The sequence below is a fragment of the Suricata suricatta genome, chromosome 8 (genome assembly GCF_006229205.1).
Source record: "Suricata suricatta isolate VVHF042 chromosome 8, meerkat_22Aug2017_6uvM2_HiC, whole genome shotgun sequence".
NCBI classification, from domain to species: Eukaryota; Metazoa; Chordata; class Mammalia; order Carnivora; family Herpestidae; genus Suricata; species Suricata suricatta.
Genome location: NC_043707.1, coordinates 94795554 through 94816272, shown reverse-complemented (window position 1 = coordinate 94816272; position 20719 = coordinate 94795554). Strand labels below are relative to the sequence as shown.

The 20719-nt window shown below is 42.6% G+C and overlaps 1 protein-coding gene across 8 annotated transcripts in view; it reads left to right on the top strand.

Annotated features, from left to right (window-relative positions):
- FGGY (FGGY carbohydrate kinase domain containing) overlaps positions 1-20719 on the top strand; it is a 418690-nt gene that overhangs the window by 234918 nt on the left and 163053 nt on the right. For all 8 annotated transcript variants that reach the window (XM_029948058.1, XM_029948056.1, XM_029948055.1 and 5 more), the window contains one exon: positions 5243-5346. In XM_029948058.1, the coding sequence (XP_029803918.1) occupies positions 5243-5346 (104 nt within the window). The remainder of the gene's footprint in view (positions 1-5242; positions 5347-20719) is intronic.

Genomic DNA, 20719 nt, shown 5'->3' with positions numbered 1-20719 from the left:
TAAAGAATACATTCATTGCAATTATATTCTTTTTTTTTTTAATCAAAGTTAGTCAACATACAGTGTAATAATGATTTCAGGAATAGAATTGAGCGATTCATCACTTGCATATAACACCCAGTGCTCACCCCATCCAGTGTCCTCCTTAATGCCCCTCGCCCATGTAGCCCCCCCATATGCCTCCAGCAACCCTCAGTTTGTTCTCTATATTTAAAACTCTCTTAAGGTTTCTCTCCCTCTTTGGTTTTGTATTATTTTTGCTTCCCTTCCCTTATGCTAATCTGTTTTGTATCAAATTCCACATATGAGTGAAATCATATGATATTTCTCTCTCTCTAATTCCGCTTATCATAATACATTCTAACTCCATGCACCTTGTTGCAAATGGCAAGATTTCATTCTTTTTGATTGCTGAGTAATATTCCTATGTGTGTGTGTGTGTGTGTGTGTGTGTGTGTGTGTGTTAGCACACGCGCGTGTGCACATGTACTATATCTTCTTGATCCATTTATCTGTTGACGTACACTTGGGCTCTTTCCATACTCTGGTGATTGTCAATAGGGCTGCTATAAACATTGGAGGTGCATGTGTCCCTTTGAAACAGCACTCCTATATTCTTTGGACAAATACCTAGTAGTACAGTTGCAGAGTTGAAGAGTAGTCCTATTTTAATTTTTTTGAGCAAACTCCATACTGTTTTCCAGAGTGGCTGCACCAGTTTGCATTCTCACCAGCAGTGCATAAGGGTTCCTCTTTCTCCACATCCTAGCCAACACCTGTTGTTTCTTGCATTGTTAATTTTAGCCATTCTGACAGGTGTGAGGTGGTATCTCTTTGTGGTTTTGATTTGTATTTTTCTGATGATGAGTGATGTCAAGCATCTGTTTATGTTTCTGTTAGCCATCTGGATGTCTTCTTTGGAAAAGTATCTATTCATGTATTTTACCCATTTCTTCACTGGATTATTTAATTTTTGGGTGTTCAGTTTGATCAGTTCTTTATAAATAGATTTTAGATACTGACCTTTTATCTGATATGTTATTTGCAAATATCTTCCTCCATTCTGTCAGTTCCCTTTTATTTTGCTGATAGTTGCCTTAGCTGTCCGGAAGTTTTTTTATCTTGATGAGGTCCCAATAGTTCGTTTTTGCTTTTGTTTCCCTTGCCTCCAGAGACATGTCGAGTAAGAAGTTGCTGTGGCCAACATTAAAGATTTTGTTGCCTGTTTTCTCCTCTAGGATTTTGATGGCTTCCTGTTTTACTATTAGGTCTTTCATCCATTTTGAGTTTATTTTTGTGTGTGGTGTAAGAAAGTGGTCCAGGTTCATTCCTCTGCATATTGCTGTCCAGTTTTCCCACCACCATTTGTTGAAGAGACTCTCTTTTTTCCATTGGATATTCTTTCCTATTTTGTCAAAGATTATTTGGCCATATGTTTGAAGGTCCATTTTTTGGTTCTCTATATTGCTCCTGTTCTATTCTGTTCTGTGTCTGTGCCAATACTATACCTGTCTTGACGACTACAGTTTCATAATACAGCTTGAAGTCTGGAATTGTGATGCTTCTAGCTTTGGTTTTCTTTTTCAGGATTGCTTTGGCTATTTGGGGTCTTTTCTGGTTCCAAACAAATTTTGTTTGTTCTAGCTCTGTGAAGGATGCTGGTGTTATTTTGATAGCGATTGCACTGGATATGTAGATTGCTTTGGGTAGTATCAACATTTTAGCAATATTTGTTTTTCCTATCCATAAGCATGGAATGTTTTTCCATTTTTTGATGCCTTCTTCAATTTCTTTCATAAGCCTTATATAGTTTTCAGGGTATAGTTTTTTTGCCTCTTTGGTTAGGTTTATTCCTAGGTATTTTATAGGTTTTGGCGCAATTGCAAATGGGATCAATTCCTTGATTTCTCTGTTGCTTCATTATTTTTTTTTATTTTAACACATCCCCTTTACTTTTTAGTCTTTATTCAGGGACAATCGTTTTAAAGTATATTTAATTTTGGGAGGGCTAAGGTTATGTCTTTAATGTAAAACACTAGTGAGTCTTTGGAACACATCACTGAATTTATTTCTCTGTTTATAAAATATCTTTTTTCTTTTATAGTTTTTTGATAAGTTGATTTCCATATAACACCCAGTGCTCGTCCCCACAAGTGCCCTCCTCTATGCCCATCAACCCCCTTCCCCTCTCCCACTCCCTCATTAGCCCTCAGTTTACCCTCAGTATTCAAGAGTCTCTCATGGTTTACCTCCCTCCCTCTCCTTAACTATTTTCTCCCCTTCCTCTCCCCCATGGTCCTCTGCTAAGTTTCTCCTGTTCCACTTATGTATGAAAACTTATGGTAGCTGTCTTTCTCTGCCGGACTTATTTCACTTACCATGACACCCTCGAGTTCTATCCACATTGATACAAATGGCCAGATTTCATTCTTTCTCATTGCCATGTAGTATTCCATTGTATATATAAACCACATATTCTTGATCCATTTATCAGTTGATGGACATTTAGGCTCTTTCCATGATTTGGCTATTGTTGAAAGTGCTGCTATGAACATTGGGGTACATGTGCCCCTATGCATCAGCACTTCTGTATCCCTTGGGTAAATCCCTAGAAGTGCTATTTCTGGGTCATAGGGGAGTTATATTGATAGTTTTTTTGAGGAATATCCACACTATTTTCCAGAGTGGCTGCATCAGATTACATTCCACCAACAGTGTAGGAGGGTGCCCATCTCTCCACATCCTTGCCAGCATCTGTAGTCTCCTGATTTTTTCATTTTAGCCACTCTGACTGGTGTGAAGCGGTATCCCAGTGTGGTTTAGATTTGTATTTCCCTAACGGTGAGTGATGTTGAGCATGATTTCATATGTCTGTTGACCATTTGGATGTCCTGTTACTTCATTATTGAAGTATAGAAATGTAAGCAATTTCTGTACATTTATTTTATATCCTGAGACTTTGCTGAATTCATATATGAGTTCTAACAGTTTTTGGTGGAGTCTTTTGGATGAAAGTTTAACTTCCTCCTTGCTGATTTGGATGCCTTTTATTTCTTTGTATTGTCTGATTGCTGAGGCTAGGACTTCCGATACAATGTGAGAGTGGACATCCTTGTCATGTTCTTGACCTTAGGAGGAAAGCTCTCAGTTTTTCCCCACTGAGGGTAATATTAGAGGTGGGTCTTTCATACATGGCTTCTCTGATATTGAAATATGGTCCTTCCATCCCTACTGTCTTGAAGGTTTTAATCAAAAAAGGATGCTGTATTTTGTCAAATGCTTTCCTTGCATTTATTGAGAGAATCATGTGCTTCTATTCTTTCCTTTATTAATGTGATGTATCACCTTGATTGATTTACAGATATTGAACCAGCCCCGTATCTCAGGTATAAATCCCACTTGATTGTGGTGAATAATTCTTTTAATGTATTATTGGATCCGGTTTGTTAGTATCTTGTTGAGAATTTTTGCATACCTGTTCATCAGGGAAATTTTTCTTTAGTTCTCCTATAGTTCTCTTTAGTGGGCTCTTTGTCTAGTTTTAGAATTGAGGTAATGCTGGCTTTGCAGAATGAGTTTGGAAGTTTTCCTTCCATTTCTATTTTTTTTGCAACATTTTCAAAAGAATAGGTGTTCCCTCTTCATTAAATGTGTCGTAGAATTCCCCTGGAAAGCTATATGGCCCTGGATTCTTGTTTGTTGGGAGATTTTTGATTACTGATCCCATTTCTTTACTGGTTTGGGTCTGTTCAAATTTTTATTTCTTCCTGTTTGAATTTTGATCATTTATAGGTTTGTAGGAATTTGTCCATTTCTTCCAGATTGCCCAAATTGTTGGCATATAATTACTCATTATGTTCTCTCATGATTTTATGTCTGCAGTGTTGGTTGTTATCTTTTCTCTTTCATTCATGATTTTATTTATTTGAGTCCTTCCTTTTTCTTTTTCATCAGTCTGCCTAGGGGTTTATCATTTTTGTGCCTTCTTTCAAAGAACCATCTCCTGGATTCAGATCTGGGTTTGTTTTTTTTTTAAATTTGATATCATTGATTTCTGCTCTAATCTTTATTATTTCCCTTCTTCTGCTGGTTTTGGCCTTCATTTGCTATTCTTTTCCCCGCTCTTTTAGGTGTAAGTTAGGTTGTGTATTTGAGACCTTCCTTCCTTCCTTAGGATGGTCTGGATTGCTATATCCTTCCCTCTTAATCTTTGCTTTGTTCCAGAGATTTTCATCTGTCATGTTTTCATTTTCATTGGTTTCCATGTACTTTTTAATTTCCTCTTTAATTTCTTGGTTAACCCATTTATTCTTTAGTAGAGTGTTCTTTAATTGCAAGAATTCATGGTCTTTCCAAATTTTTCTTGTGGCTGATTTCGAATTTCACAGTGTTGTGGTCTGAAAATATGCAAGGTATGATCTCGCTCTTTTTGTACTTGATTAGGGCTGACTTGTGTCCCAGTATGTGATCTATTCTGGAGAATGTTTCCTGTACATCTAAATAGTCATTTTAGCTCTATCAGCACATTTATAACTTCATTTATCCAGGAAGTTTCAACAAATACAATCTGGAGAAGAAGCCTGAGCTTATACCCTTAATGGGAAAGTCTCCATTATCTCACATTCTTTTAATGGAAACTCACTGTCAGTCAACCAACACTTTACACTTAGAGTCCTGTGATAAGTAATAGTAATAATGGGGACCTAGAGAGCCCAAAAAGATTCAAATTATCAAACAGCTCAGGTGCCTTCTTTGAGATTGTAATGTGTTGTGTTAAACCAGATCCATTCAGCTCTGTTCTTTACTAGCAGTGTGACCTTGGTCAGATCGCCCAACCTGTCCGTACCTCCATTTTTCCACCAATGTGTGTGTCATTACTAATACAGACTTGAGACAGATTTAATATAAAATGGGGTCACACATGTAAATGTGCAATATGGTGCCCTGGTATTTCCTGAGCACAAGATCACCCACAGCTTCACCTTTTATTATTCAAATACAATTATTCTTATTACTACAATGTTAGATTCTATATATTGGCCAGAAACAAACACAGACGGGATGTACTTCCTAGCTTCTCGGTGGCAGGCATGTACATTCTGTTGGTTCCATTTGAGACTGGCCTACACGGGAATGCTTTCCTAAGGTTTGGCTATAAAAAGGAGTGTTGCATGTTTGTTCTTAGCTTTCCTTTCTCATTATTTTTTTCAAGAGGGTTTTGTTTTGTTTTGCTTTCTCACAGGAGTGATTGGAGCAGATGTGAGAGGGCATGGCCTTGCCTGTGAGGGACAGCCAGTGACGTCACGGCTGGCTGTCATCTGTGGAACATCTTCTTGTCACATGGGGGTGAGTCTGCAGGACCGAGGGCAGGGCCACCACACAGGGAGTGGGGGGCCATCCAAGAGGAGACTTAAGTGGCTGGCCCGTCCTTTGCCCTTCAATTCCTTCCCTTCCTGCCACCTGCCTGCTCTGTTTAGCCAGAAACCCAACCCTCTCCCAAAAGCTGTGCTTAGATTTGCCAGATCTTTCTTTTTCCCCTGAGCCAGATTCTTAAAAAGTATGAAAAGGTTTCAGTCTGTCTTTGACAGCAGCCTGGTCAGAGAGCTCAGGCGTGAGGGGTGAAATTGGATCCGAAGATGGCTATGCCTCGCTCCCGGGCTGATCTGTCCCTAATGGATCGCTGAGTCTTCTCTGCAATGGGGTGTCTGTTTCCCTTGGCCACTGAGCTCTCTCCCAATCAATATAAATCCATCTCCCTGGAAGCAGCCTGATGATCTATAGAATTAGGCTGCATATCATGGCTTCAAAAGAACACTGATAAGCAATTTTCACTTTGTTAATTTTTCTCCATGAATTAGTGGAAAGGCGTTCTCCAAGATTGCAGTTAAAATTTAGTGCCTGCCCTAAAATTTATATCTTCTTTAAATGCATGAGTCTGAAAGCATTCCATTTCGATAAGTACCCATTTCTACCATATTTTTATTTAAAAGTCATTACTCTGTTAAACTTAGATGGACGACTCCTTGGATGTTTCCCAGATGAGTAAAATAGAGGGAGAGAGGGGGAGGAGGCGGAAGGTGGGTGAGGATTAGAGTGGACACAATCCGAATCTCCGTAGCCGCCTAGGGAATCACGTGCCATGTCAAACTGTGTGAGTAACAGCAGGGACCCAGTGAGCCTTTATTACCACTAAATATTGTGGTTGAGCAAATAGTGATACATATACTTACTTACTGATCCCCTCTTCTTGTGTCCAGAACTGTGCTAAACCCTGGGGATGTGAGGGTGACATGAAGCCTCCTGTTGATGAGGCACAATTGTGGCAGCCATTACAATACAATATAAGGCCTGAGAGTCTCCATTCAGATTGAACTTGTGATCCTGAGCATCCGCGCTGGGCCCACATTGTGCTTGGCCTCCCAGGGCATGGGAGCCCTGCTGGTTTCCAGTTTTAGTTCCTCTGCTTACGGAGTATGGGCCCCCGGGCAAGGCGCTTACCCCTCTGGGTCTCAGATTCCTTCTCTGCAGAATGTGGAGAGCTCTAGTACACAGCTCCTGGTGTTATGATCAGGAAATGAGGCGATGTGATGTGCTTCCCATGAAGTCAGCACCTCACAGTGGTTAGCTCCTGATTACTAGTACTGATGGTGTTGGGCAGAAAGGAGACTGTGACTGACTTTGCCTGGGAATGGTCCAGGGTTAGGGACACCGTCCCGAGGGGCCATTTGTGCTAGACTTTAAGGTCGTAGATTTCCTTGACCCTCCCTTTCTCCTGGCCAAAAAAGAAAAAAGAAAGAAAGAAAGAAGAAAATTTCCTTTTATTTGTTTCTATGGACAAGGTTTTAAGTGGAATTTCTTTTAAAAAATTTTTGGTAATATTTATTTATCTTTGAGAGAAGGAGAGACAGAGTGTGAGCTGGGTAGGGGCAGAGAGAGGAGGAGACACAGAATATGAGGCAGGTTCCAGGCTCTAAGCTGGAACCCACAGCTGTGTGTCAGCACAGAGCCCAACACAGGGCTCGAATTTGTAAACCGTGAGATTATGACCTGAGCGAAGTTGGACGCTCAACCGACAGAGCCACCCAGGCACACCGTTAAGTGGAACTTCTTTAGCTAAGTTTTAAAAACCCCAGCATCTTTCTTCCCTTAGCAGCCCTATTGTGGTGGCCAGCTGTCTCTGGAGAGAACTGCAGAGGCCTCAGGCCGCCTCCAGCAGAAGGTGCCCATCAGGCAGCGGGTCCTTATTTCCCTTGACATGAGTCAACAGTGGTTAGCCTGTCCTAACTGAACACTGATTGAAGCCTATTTAAATCATTCTCCATTTTCACAGGGACATATCTAATCTGGTTTCTCCTGTGAAATCTGAATTTTAGGCATTTTTACTACACTTAATTCGGATTTCCGAACAAAAGCAAGTCCAAATGAATGTGAGGGAGTCTGCCAGGTCCTCCCCTCTCATTCTCCTTGTCTCTTAATGGGGATGGTACTGCCTTTTTCTCTAGGATCCCTTTTGTAAATCAGGCAGCTAGGGCACAGAAAAGTCCAGAAAATTTCCCAGGCTCGCAAGCTGTTAAGTGGAAGCTGAGAACTCAGACCTAGTTCCATCTCATTCCCAGATGCATTCTGCTCAGTGCCTCGCTGTCTCGCAAACGATTATAATGTCCCTTAAGAAGTGGAGAGTCAGAGCTCCAAGAGGCAGGCTGCAGACCTGCTCGTACACTTTGTGGTCTTGTGACCTGAAGGGAGCTCCTTAACTTCTCAGAATCTCCGATTCTTCCTCCATCACACTGGAGGCGGCACTGCCAGTTTCATACTGTGGCTGGTGCATGTGAATTTTGGGCGTACATATCTAGTACCTAGCAGATGCTCATAAATGGTGGAGATTCTTCATGCACGTTCCTAGTGATATATAAGGCTCACACGAAGCAACTGTTTGGGCTTTCACGAGTTTGATGGACAGCTGCAGTTGGTTGCAATGAATTAGGGCCATAAAATGCCAGTTTATTATGGTCATGTTGTGCTGGAAACAAAGTCCCCACCCCCACCTCACTTTGTACTTGGGAGTGGGAAGGAACCTTCTGGGCCAAGGGTATTAATCATCAGCTTTAATGTTATGTGGTGAGGGCGAGACTGTGGTCACGCTGGCATCAGAAAGTCCCTTTGATCTTGCTCAGGTGCCGGGTGCCCAGTGAGGGAGCAACAATAACACCTTTGTGAGGTCTAGGAGAGGCGCAGGTCTGAGGAAACACTCCCAGGGACACTCAAGGACCCCCTTTGTTGTGGTTCTGGCAAATAAAACCACCAACTGTCAGGAAAAATTCACCAAACAGAACACAGGGACCAGAGGGGGCTCTGGGCTTTTCAAAAAACAGTTTTCAACCTGGTCTGAAGGATTCTGTTTCTTCTTGTCTGTACACTACTGATTTTTTTTTTTAATTATTCAGTAGGTTGATCAAGGCAAAATTCCCAGGAATATTTTGTGCTTGATCCAGGCTGCCTCTTTCTAGATATGAATGAATGAGTGGGTGGATAGACGGATGAATGGATGGATGGATGTCCAAGAAACCAAATGTTGGTAAATATTTGGAAGTTTCTTACCTTCTAGTCTCTGTTACTTCTAGGAATCTGGAACAAAAGCTTGAGGCTGAACATGAAACTTGCTAATCAGACCTTTGATATTTTGAAAGATACAAGTGTGGGCTGTACATTTATCTTCCTTTAGATGATTTAATTAACAAGGTGTGGGGGGGTATGTGGAAATACTTGTTCTTTTTTTTAACTCCATAAAAGCAGGGCTCCTGGTTCAGAGGTAATTACCACCAAGTCATCAAAGCCCAAGATAACACACTGCAGGGGTTAGCCAGGGGTTGAAGAGTCACGGGGTGAGGTGGAGCTGATCCTTGCCATCAGTCCCGCACTCCCTTCCTTGACTTGTCAAGTCAGGTTGTAACTCAGCCCGTCGTCTTGCAGTCAGCATGTCACATGGGGAAAGGACCCTGGGAAGTAGAACCAGCGCTGAAGACGCAAGATTCGAACAGAGCAATAGTTGTTGGGAACTGGGAATCCCATCCACATCTTAAATCATCCAGAACAGAAGCTTTTTCAAGGGCTTAGGTGCATGTGGGGATGGTGGTTCTCTATCAGTCTCAAAAGATGTAGTAGGCCCCTGTGCTCATCCCTCCACTTACTGTGTTCACGTAAGATACTTCATCTTTTGCTACCTCAGTTTCTTCATCTGTTAAATGTGGGCAATACTATTTGCCCATATAGAATTGTTTTGAAGATTAAATAGGGTGATCTTTGTAAACAGTTTGGCACCGTACCTAACACAAAAGACCAAATATAGTGCTATCATTAAAAATGATCTGTTAAGGCCCAAATGATCCATGTGGTGATGGATTTGAATTAGGGGCATCAGAGTGACCTTGTGTTTAGTGTAATACAGATTACAGATGGATACATATAATGAGTGTTTATAGGTGTGTGTAGGTGTGGAGGTTAGTAAATATACATATATCTCCTAGCTCTGACAGCTGAGAGGATCTAGAAACAAGGACATCCTAACAGCGTGTTGTTCCAAGCACACCTGGTATCCAGATCTTGGTTTCTAATACCCTTCTATAATAAAAAGAGCCTAGATTCCATGGAGAATGGTTGATTCTAGGACCAGAGAGGAAATACGCAAGATAAGCCTGGAGCAACTTGTAGTGCCAGAAAGCAAGGACATGCTCAAAAAATAAAGCAAAGTAAAAAAGGAGTATCAGGAGCCAATTGAGGGCACTGCCAGTGACCAAAACTGGAACATTGTGGGCAGCCAAATAGAGTAGTATTGGATAATGACCCAAAGTATAACATAAATCTCATGAGTTGACAGTGATATACATAAAGGAAGGAATGAATGAATACATCATGAGTCTACAGTGATATACAAAAAGGAATGAATGAATGAGACAAATCTCTCATGCTGAGAATTTCAAATAATTTATGTAGATACTCCCCCATCAAGGGAGTGGAGCATAGCTTCCCACTCCCTAAGTCTGAGCTGTGATTAGTGACTTTCTTTCAGAGACGACTGTGTGAAAAAGGGAAAAAGTATAATTTTACAGTGGAGGAAGTCAGACAAACGCTACCTCTGCCAAATGGCCAGGGTCGACATCAGCAGTGATAAGCCATGTTGATAATACGTACCGTTGATGTGATGTAATGAGAATGGCACTTTATCATCCTCCCAAAACCTATAACCACAGTATCACCCTAAGGAGAACATCAGCAAATCCAGGTTGAGGGACATTGTATGAAATACCTGAGTAGTCCCCCTCAATGCTCTGATGGTCATCAAAACACAAGCCAAGTCTGAAGAAATCATCACCACCACAAGGAGCCTAAACAGATGTGGCAACTAAATGTAACCTGGGGTTCTGGATGGGGTCCTGGAGCAAAAACAGGACATTTAGGTTGAAAACTCAGCAAATTTGAATAAAGTACGGCATTCAGTTAGTAATAATACATCAATATCTTCTTTAATTACGATAGGTATATCCTCACATGGCATGTTAATGATAGGAGAATCTGGGTGTGGAGAATATGGGGACTCTATACTGTCTTCACAAATCTTCTGTAATGTCAAATTAGTCTAAAATTAAAAGTTCTTCTTTTCTGAGAGAGAGCACAGGTTAATGGAGAGGGGGTAGAGGGAGAGAGAGAGAGAGAGAGAGAGAGAGAATCTCAGGCAGACTCCATACCTCTAAAAGTTTATTATTAAATCATTCTTTAAGAAAGCATTTTCTGAGGGGAGCCTGGGGGGCTCAGTTGGTTGAGCATCCAACTCATGATTTTGGCTCAGGTTATGATCCCAGGGTCATGGGATCAAGCCCTATATCAGGCTCCAGGCTCCACATTTAGTGGATTCTCCCCCTCTCTCTGTCTCTCTGTCTCTTTTTCTCTCTCTTTCTCAAAAGAAAAGAAAACAGAAAAAAAGGCAAGCATTTCCTTATACTTGCCTGGCTAAGTGCAAAATATGATGAAAGTGTCATGCCTGCCTCCATTAAGAAAGACAAAAAGGAGGAGCCTACAACACAGATGGTAATTGCTGTGGTAAGTGCATGACTGGAGTATGATGGGAACAGGGAGAAGGGCCTGCCCAAGTCTTGAGTAGACAAGGAAGTTTCCCTATAGACTGGGACATTTCCCTGGTCCCCCTGGGACACCTCCTGCCAGCCCAGCTTCAGGCCCCAAGCCCTCTCTTCTCTCTTCCTGACTTTGCTTTTCTCCTGTGTCCATACCACCATGCAGGTGACTTCCTCTGTGGTCTGGATGGGATGTGGTTATGTATGGGCCCATGAGGCGGGCACCATAAGAGGAGAGAACAGCCACGGGCCTTGAACAGATGACCTTCTGTTAGTAGGGTCATAGCTAAGAAAACGGTGGGCAGGTAGGACCCGTTTCTCTATCTTGGTCTCTTTAGCAGGTGGCATTGGCAGAGGTCACTGAGAAAGATGGGCAGGGAAGGGAGTCCACGTGGTGCAGATAGGACCAATGTTGAACCTAACAATGAAAGAATTGGGGTTCTGTGCCTGACGTGGCCTGCTCCCTCTTTCTTCACCAGGACCTACTGTTGTCAGCCTTCCAGGAACAAGTATTCTCAGGAGATTCTCCATATGGAGACTGGGCCAGGGACCCACGACCACATTGAAAAAAAAGATTCGCTGGGCATTGATTTGTCCAGGAGAAGGTTGAGGTGGCTCAGTGAGCAGTAAGAGACAGATCATGTACTCAGGAAGCTCAGGGTAGTGCTTCTTCTGGCGTTTGAGGCTAGGGCAGTTCTACACGATGCTGGACAGAGGACGTTTAGCATCTATGGCCCAACCTCAGTCATCATGAGACAGACAATAGTATGAGCTGCTGTCATTTATCAAGTACCTCCAGTGTACCAAGCACTGTGCTAAATCCTTTATGTCGTGTGATGAGCAGTTTGGAGAGACAGCCACTGTTCCTGTCTTCTTTTCACAAGTGAGGAAACTGAGGCAAACAATAGTTAAGTGGGTCTTGCCACATTTGAGCCCTCTAGGGGACTGACCCCAGAGTCCTTGCTATTCCCTTTCAGTGAAATAGCTTCTTGCAGAGGTCCAGAGGAGAGGAGGAACAGGCTGAGTGAAAATATGGGCAAATGCTGGTGCAGACATCTTACCAAAGCACGGATTTGAATAACAAGCGCCTGAGAAGATGCTCAGTGGCATTAATCATTTGGAAAATGCAGATGCAAACCACGAGAGATACGCTACACACTTATTGGAGTGGCCAGACAGGGAATACTACTAAGCAAGAAAAGGAATGAGCTGATCCTATAAGATACAGCTTGGATTAATCTCACAATAAGTATGCTGAGTGATCGAAGCCAAACAAACAAAAGGTTTAAAATATGTAACTCCATCTCTTTATAATATTTTTTAATGTGTGTCTTTTTTTTTTTTGAGAGGGAGAGAGCGTGAGCAGGGGAGGGTCAGAGAGAGAGGGAGACATAGAATCTGATGACAAGCTCTAGGCTTTGAGCTAGCTGTCAGCCCAGAGCCTGACATGGAGCTCGAATCCACAAACGCAAGATCATGACCTGAGCTGAAGCCAAGTGCTCAACTGACTGAGCCACCTAGGCGCCCCCTATTTAAAATATTAAGAAGTGCACACCAACCTCTAAGGATAGAAGGAAGATCAGTGGTTGCCTGCAGTGGGGGAAGAGGGGCAAGGACAGAAGAAGGAGTAGAGCACACACGGCACACAGAAACTTCTGGGCTTGGTGGATACATTCACCTTGAGTATGGTAATGTCTTCACCGGTGTACACTGTGTCCCAACCTAGCACATTTGACGTTTGAATGATATCCAGCTTATCAAATGCTAGTTACACCTCAGTAAAGCTTGTGTAACACAGAAAAGAAGGGGCACCTGGGTGGCTGGGTCAGTTAAGCATCCGTCTCTTGATTTCGGCTCAGGTCATGATCTCACTGTGAGTTCAAGTCCCACACATGTCAGACTGTGCTGACAGCATGGGGCCTGTTTGGGATTCTCTCTCTTCCCCTCTCTCTGCCCCTCTCTCCCTCTCTCTCTCTCTCTCTCTCAAAATAAATAATAAATAAACTTAAAAAACAAAAGTCCAGAAAAAACAATACCAGTAGTATCTGCAATCACTTATATCATGCTTACTATATTTCAGGCACTGTTGTAAGTTTGTCTATAGAAATGATTTCATCTATATTTTAAGAATTGTGCAATAGGGGTACCTGAGTGCCTCAGTCAGTTAAGTGTCTGACTTTGCCTCAGGTCATGATCTCATAGTTAGTGAGTTTGAGCCCTAAGTTAGGCTCTGTGCTGACAGCTCAGAGCCTGGAGCCTGCTTCAGATTCTGTGTCTCCCTCTTTCTCTGCCCCTCCCGTGTTTGTATCTCTCTCTCTCTCTTTCTCTCTCTCTCAAAAATAAATAATTATTTAAACATTTTAAAAATGTTTTTAATTGTACAATAACTGTTAGTCTTTACGTATTTCCTTTCAACCCAAATCAGTTCTCTAGCTACTCTGGCACGTTTTGCTATTCTGTCCTTTTGGACCCTGCACAGACCAATAGTTATTTGTGTTTACTGGTACTGACCTGTATCTCAGATGAACTGTCCTGCTTACTGGGTCCGTGTCTCCTATGGCCCCTGTTGGCCCCTCCTGTCCAGGGCGGAGCCAGGGCTGGCTGGGTGCTTAGTGCATGGTCAGGTTGCTTCCCACCCACTCGCGCCCACCCCAGAAGTGTGCAAGCACTCAGATTTTCCTGAGTGTCTTCTCCCTCCTTCCCAATCCGGTGGTGTTTCCTTTCATCAACTGTCACCACTGAGCGGGGCCTGATTGACTGGGAAAAGCCCCACATGTGACAGTTGCTGCAGTCATTTGCCCACACCACTTTACCAGAGATAACTGGATGCTCATTTGGCCTCTCAATTAGTAACATTTTCACCAAACAGTGTTCCCTAGTGGGACCTGGAAGACACAAATCAGCCACACCTGCTTTCTCCTCGTTTGTCCACCATGACAGTCTTCCAGAGCTTTCCATTCCCGTGCTCTGCCCCACCCCACCCTATGCCCTTGGGAGGAGAACATGACACACACCCCAGAGCTTCTCCCCACCAGCTCATCAGGATGCAGAGTTGTTCTGCAGCCTGACATTGGTTTTCTTGAGAAAATATTGTTCCAGAACCCTAGGCTCTGGGCTCTAACCAGAGAAATGCCACCCATCAGATTGTGCCACATTGTTAGAGCCATGCAGTTGGGGTGACATCCATGTGCAGCTCTATGGGTTCCTCACATCATCCAGGAGGCAGTTCCCCAAAGCAAAGGGTGTGGCCTGGGTCTGGGGCGCCGTATTTTACTCAGGCCAATGTTAGAGGAGCGAAGGATGCTCTACCTCCATACCACTGCTTATAAGGGAAATAGAAATTTAAGCCACTATGAGGGCTACAGGGCACTTCTGGATTGGCTGAAGTTGGGGTCAGGATATGGAGACTGGAACCCTCTCATGCTGCTTGTAGGGATATAAAACGGCACAACCACTTTGGAAAACAGTTTAGCAGTTTCTTACAAAGTCACACCTACCATGTGACCCCCATTCCACTCCTATAAAAGTTGGGCAGGGCCATCTGGACCCATGTTAATGGAAGGCCACCAGGAACACAGCGAGGTCGGATGACCCAAGGCCTCTCAGAAGGTCAGAAACTAGAGCTTCTGGTGGGAGTCTGTCAACTGTCCTGCTTTGCACAAAAGACAGCAGCTTGCCTGGAAGAATGGTCAGAGAAGCAAAGGAAAAATTAAAATTAGCAGCAGTAAGAGTAACATCTAATGTATGCTGCATGCTTATCATGGGCTAAGAAGTTTAAATTCTATGATCAAACCATCCTAATAACCTCTTGGAGTTATCAGAATTATCCTCCCATTTACAGGGATGGACCCTGAGGGTCAGAAAAGAGAAAGTGCATGCCCAAGATTACACAGCTAGTAAGTCCTAGAGATCTGTTTCCAACGCTTCTGTATGAGTCCGGAGCTGATATTCGTAACTCTTAGCAGAGTGGCAACACTGAGGCTAGCCCTGCGCATGCGTGCTTTGTGGGAAACGGGTGGAGTTATTACAAGGTAGGTCTTTTCCAAAGTCTGATGAGAAGAGCAAAGTTAGGCTTGGATCAAAGCTAGACCACAGTGATCTTGTTTTCCCTTCTTCCCAGCCTTTCAAATCATCGCCTTTCAATGAGGCCACCAGTCTAATGATAACAATAAAAATAAACTGCCTCACTTGTCACCATCGTCCCCTGGGAGGAGAATATTTATGAGACTCTTTATTTAATCTTCCCTGTTTCCCTGCTGCTCTGTGGTCAACTACTTGAATAGGCAATTTGAAGACATGAGGCCAACCTCCCAACTCATGAAGATGTTTTTATATTTGTTTGGAAGACCGTGAAATGAAAACCACATTGATTTTTTTCCCCTTTTCCCATTGACCACTCATCCGCTGTGTGGGTAGCTCTGTCACTGTGGCTGCTAAGGGTGACCTAGCAGTTATGGAAGTGTCTGAGCTTTTCCAGGGGCTCAGAATGCATAAAAAAAGATGCTCAAGGGGCGCCTGGGTGGCTCAGTCGGTTAAGTGTCCGACTTTGGCTCAGGTCATGATCTCCTGGCTTGTGAGTTCAAGCCCTGCATTTGGCTCTGTGCTGACAGCTCAGAGCCTGGAGCCTGTTTCTGATTCTCTGTCTCCCTTTCTCTCTACCTCTGCCCCATTCATGTGTTGCCTCTTTCTTTCTCTCTCTCAAAAGTGAATGAACATCAAAAAAAAAAAAAAAAACCTAAAAAAAAAAAAAAAAGCCTTCACAGAGCCCTCACTCCAAGGACTGGAGGTCCTGTGCCCAGGACCTCAACACCCATCAGCTCACTTACGTCTACATACATTTAGTTCAGGGGGTATACTAGTTTTGCCTTGTTGATTTTCCCTTAGTTTTTCATCCCTTTTTCCCACTCTCCTTGTATGCTCTGAGGGCCTCTTTTTTAAAATTTTGTTTTGTTCCCTGGAGCCATCACAAGTGTGGAGTAGTTGTTCTTCTAAAGCTTAAGCAATGTTAGAGCACGAGGAGCAGTAACATCTAAGAAATCAAAGGTCCCAGAAGAACCTATGAGAAGTTTATTGAACAGTCAATACTGTAGGATGGAGGCTGAGCGTCCCTTCCTAATGAACAGTCAGTGACTCCCTGTTGCCAGTGGAAAAAAGTGTTCAAAAGCGAGAACTAAATAGACATTTGCCCATGTTGTTCAAGATTCAGATTACATTTAATTAAAAAAGGAAAAGAAATCTTAAATCCAGAAGTGGTGAGAGTTACTTCAGTGCTATCATATATTGTTTTAAAAGCTCTTTTAATGAAAGATGATTCATATATTATAAATTTCACTCCTGCCGTGTATTTTCAAAACCTCTAGAGAGCTGAGTTTAGTGATATTTGAGAACATGAAAGTTTTACTGTGCGAAATGATACCAGCATTCGGCCTTTATTACCTAGGAAATAGAACGGTTATCTCAAAACAGTAAGTTTCCACTTCCTTGCACTTAGCACCATGTGTGACACACAGTTGGGGACCAGTATGTGTTCAACTCATAGACGGACAGAAGGACAGGCAGAAAGAAACATACTGGGTAGCCAGTAGGTAATATATTAGATATCCATTAGAGTTCATTGAAGATCAGATCATGTCCTACCAGTTTGATTTTCCCTTTTTTGGTGGATTTACAGGCTCTGCTGTGAAAGGAGTTTCCAGCATGTGAGCTGTCCGGTCTTGAGTACGGCGTTAGGTTCTTTCTTTGATTAACAGACTCTTCCCACTTGACACAAGGCATTGGCCAATCCAGTCACAAAATTTTACCCACTTGAGGACTGACTTTTCACTGAATTATTGCTTGAAAAAGCAAAAACATGAAACTCACTGAAAAGTATCCATATCATCCAGTTGCCAAAGTTATAGGTGGGCTTTTCAGGCATTGGTTTTTGCCTTGTGTGGAGCCAGGAAAAGACTGGGTCTTGATTCTCTATGTCAGGAAGACATTTAACTGGAGGGAACTGTTTGACATAGACCAGTCGGACTTGGGTGCCTATCATCTGCCTGCGTGTTAAAATTTACTTTGAGTTCCCTTAGGTATCCATAGCTCCTACTTGAGAGACTTACTGTCATCTTAGAATACAGGACTAGGGTTCTCTGGAATTGGAGAAGTGGCCTGTGAAAAAGAAGAAAGAACATAAGAGAAATAGGCCAGTAATGTTAACATATATATATGTTTTTCTGTGGCATGCAAGACAGTAATTTGCATGGACCTGACTACCTCTATAGTCTCGCAGTGAACAAGCTCCTCAGTATGAAGTCGTGGGCTTCACAGTCTTGATTACAATCTCTCAGTGAGTCTCCTGAGTCCCAGAATCCTAGCTGGGTGCGGGAGCTCTCATGTGATCTAGGCCCTACCCACCTCTAGTTTTATCCCCCACTATCGTTCACTTTTCATCTGTAGTCTAGCAGGTATATGCACACACCCTTCTCTCAATTTGATGGGGCCAAAGATGTTTGAGAATAGAGAATATACAGATTTTAGAAAGTTAATATTGGTGTATGTGCAGTATATTACATTACACTTTCAGGCAGGTCTGAGATAGCGCCCATGATACAACACATCAGTATTGCTACAGTAAAACCTACTAATATTCACAGCAAGCATGTTAAGTAGAGTCTACATAGTTTGATGAGTTCAGATCGAATTTGACTATCAAATGAATCAGGGAAAAACTTGGTAGGTAGAAAGATTTAGATGAATACTGACATTTATCTAGCCTTTGGGAAAAGAGTCTGCATGCCCTCAGTTGAGTGGCCTTCAGGCAGGTGTTTCTTCTCTCCAGAATGGCTGCATGTCCCTTCTGCACGGTGGGTTCTGTCATTACCAGAATCACCTATTGTTGTAATTCACATTGATTGAGCATGTTCTGTGTTATTTGATACAGCAAACTCTGGGATGGTTTCTTACTGCGTTATGATCCCCACTGTTCAGTTGAGGAAACAGGCTTGGAGAGGTCACCGAGCAAGGAGTGGAGCTGAGGTAGTACCAAAGCACAGAGACCTCAGAGCCATATTCTCGGTCACGGAGCTGTGCTTAGTGTGTGTTCCCCAAAGTTCCAGTTTAGGTGTCTCCACGAGGCTCCCTTTCTTTCTCTGCCATGTTGACTCACCCAGGCCCTGTAGGCTTTCATCGTTCTTCCTGCACATCTCCGGTACGGCACTTGTCATTCTCCGCGTCTTCCCCGGGAGCCTGGGCTCCTTCAGCACTTGGGGAAAAGTCTACTTCATGCTCCATCTCTAGCGCACACAGTAGGTACTCAACACATAGTTTATCAGGTTCACCCAGAGAGGGACGCTAACAGCAAATAATTTGCATCCATGAAATAGCTATTAAACACCAAACCCCAAGTTTAAAGATGCAAAATTTGGATCTAAAAAAGAAAAATTCAAAAACAAAAAGGCTACTCAGGTTTATGCATGGTGTATAAAGAAGAAGAATTTGTTAGGGACAGCATTTCAGAAATGAGCAAGGAATATGTGTACACTGAAGGATAATGACAGCTAGGATTTATTACAGATGTACCATGTGCTGGGTCCTGTGGGAGACCATCTGTATATAGCATTTCATATCCTCACAGCTGTGAAATGTTAAGATTAATTTAAGAAAGAGAAAGATGTAATAGTTAGGTTTCATATCATAATAAAAGGCAATACTAATAAACAAAATGTAAATGTCACTAGAAGTTAGTAACCTAAAATGACCCAAAAGGAGTACACTTCTCCATCTAAGAGACGATGGAATTGATGTCAAAGAGATCATAGAGCTGGGACATGTCAGGGGAAGCCAGGTCTGTTTGGGCTCCTGACTTTTATGTCCATTCCTTGAGAATGTTAATGTGGCACCACGAATGTATCCTGCTGTCCTACCCAGGGCTGGCTCCAGCTTTGAGCTTTGCTTTGAGAAAAATGTGCTGGAACCTGTACGGAAGCACATAATACACAGCTACAATGTTTAAGAGACACTGGCCCCCACTTTTGTTTATTTTTAATTTTTTATTCAAAAGTGATTTCAGACTTATGCAAAGAGTTGCAAAAGAATTCTGTATACCTTTCATCTAGATTGCCCTAATGTTTTGCATAAGCATTCTACCCATATTTTACATGTGAGTACAAATGATTTTTTCTGAATCATTTGAGAGTAGGTTGCAGATAGAATGCCTAGTTACTCCTAAATACTTTAGTATGTGTTTTATGAAAATAAGGATATTCTCTTATATAGCCATCATACAATTATCATGTCAGGAAATAAACACTGATACAGTGCTGGGGTGCCTCCGTGGCTCAGTTGGTTGGGCCTCCAGCTCTTGATTTCAGCTCAGGTCATTATCTCAGAATCAGAGATGATGAACTCTCAGTTGTGAGATCGAGCCCCACGCTGGGCTCCGTTCTGAATGTAGAGCCTGCTTAAGATCGTCTTTCTGTCTCCCTCTCTCTGCCCCTTCTCCATTTGTGCACGTTTGTGCACTTTCTCTCTCTCAAAATAAGTACACATTAAAAAAAGCAACACTGAGGACGCACCTGGGTGGTTCAGTCGGTTAAGCCTCTAACTTTGGTTCAGGTCATGATCTCACAGTTTGGTTCGTGAGTTCAGGCCCTGTGTTAGGCTCTGCTCTGACAGCTTGGAGCCTAGAGCCTGCTTCAGATTCTGTGTCTCCTTCTCTCTCTGCCCCTCCCTCACTCTCTCTGTCTCCCTCTGTCTCTCAAAAATAAACAAATAAAAACAAAGTTAAAAAATTTTTAAAAGCAACACTGATAGTATTCAATTATTTATTTTGTGGATTTTATTCAAATTATATCACCTGTTCACACAATGTCCTTTTCAGTTAAAGAAAAGAAAATGTTTCTCAGAGCTTGGGATGGTTAGAAGATGGGGTAGTTCTGACTGCCTGAAAGAAACGTTAGGGGTTGGCTTTAGTTTTTGTTTGTTAACATTTTTGTGATAATAAAATGACTGATTCTTCCTTGGTGCTTTGGAGTTTGTTAAATGCCTTGTGGAATTTGATACTCAGAATAACTAAGCAGGGCCAAATGTTTTCATTTTTCTTTTTTTACAAAAAGATTTTTTTAGGCAGCACCTGGGTGGCTCAGTCATTGAGCGTCTGGCTTCAGCTCAGGTCATGATATCACAGTTCGTGGGTTCAAGCCCCACATCAGGCTCTGTGCTGACAGCTAGCTCAGAGCCTGGAGCCTGTCTTTGGATTCTGCCTCCTTCTTTCTTTGACCCTCCTCTGCTCACGCTGTCTCTCTCTCTCGAAAATAAATAAAACATTAAAAAAAATTTTTTTTAATAAAACAGTATTTTTTTTAATTCTAGTTAGTGAATATATGGTGCAGTATTGGTTTCAGGAGTAGAATTCAGTGATTTGCCACTTACATTCAACACTCGGTGCTCAGAGGCTCAAAGGAACAGTGACTTGTGCAGCGTCCCAGAGCTAGCCAGTGATAGGGCCAAGACTCAGATACTGTGTGAGAAAACCCCGAGCCTGGTCCCTGCATTCTTATTTGCTCAAATTGAAGGATCTGGCAGCTGGGGAAAATCTGGCCCATCGGGGGAAG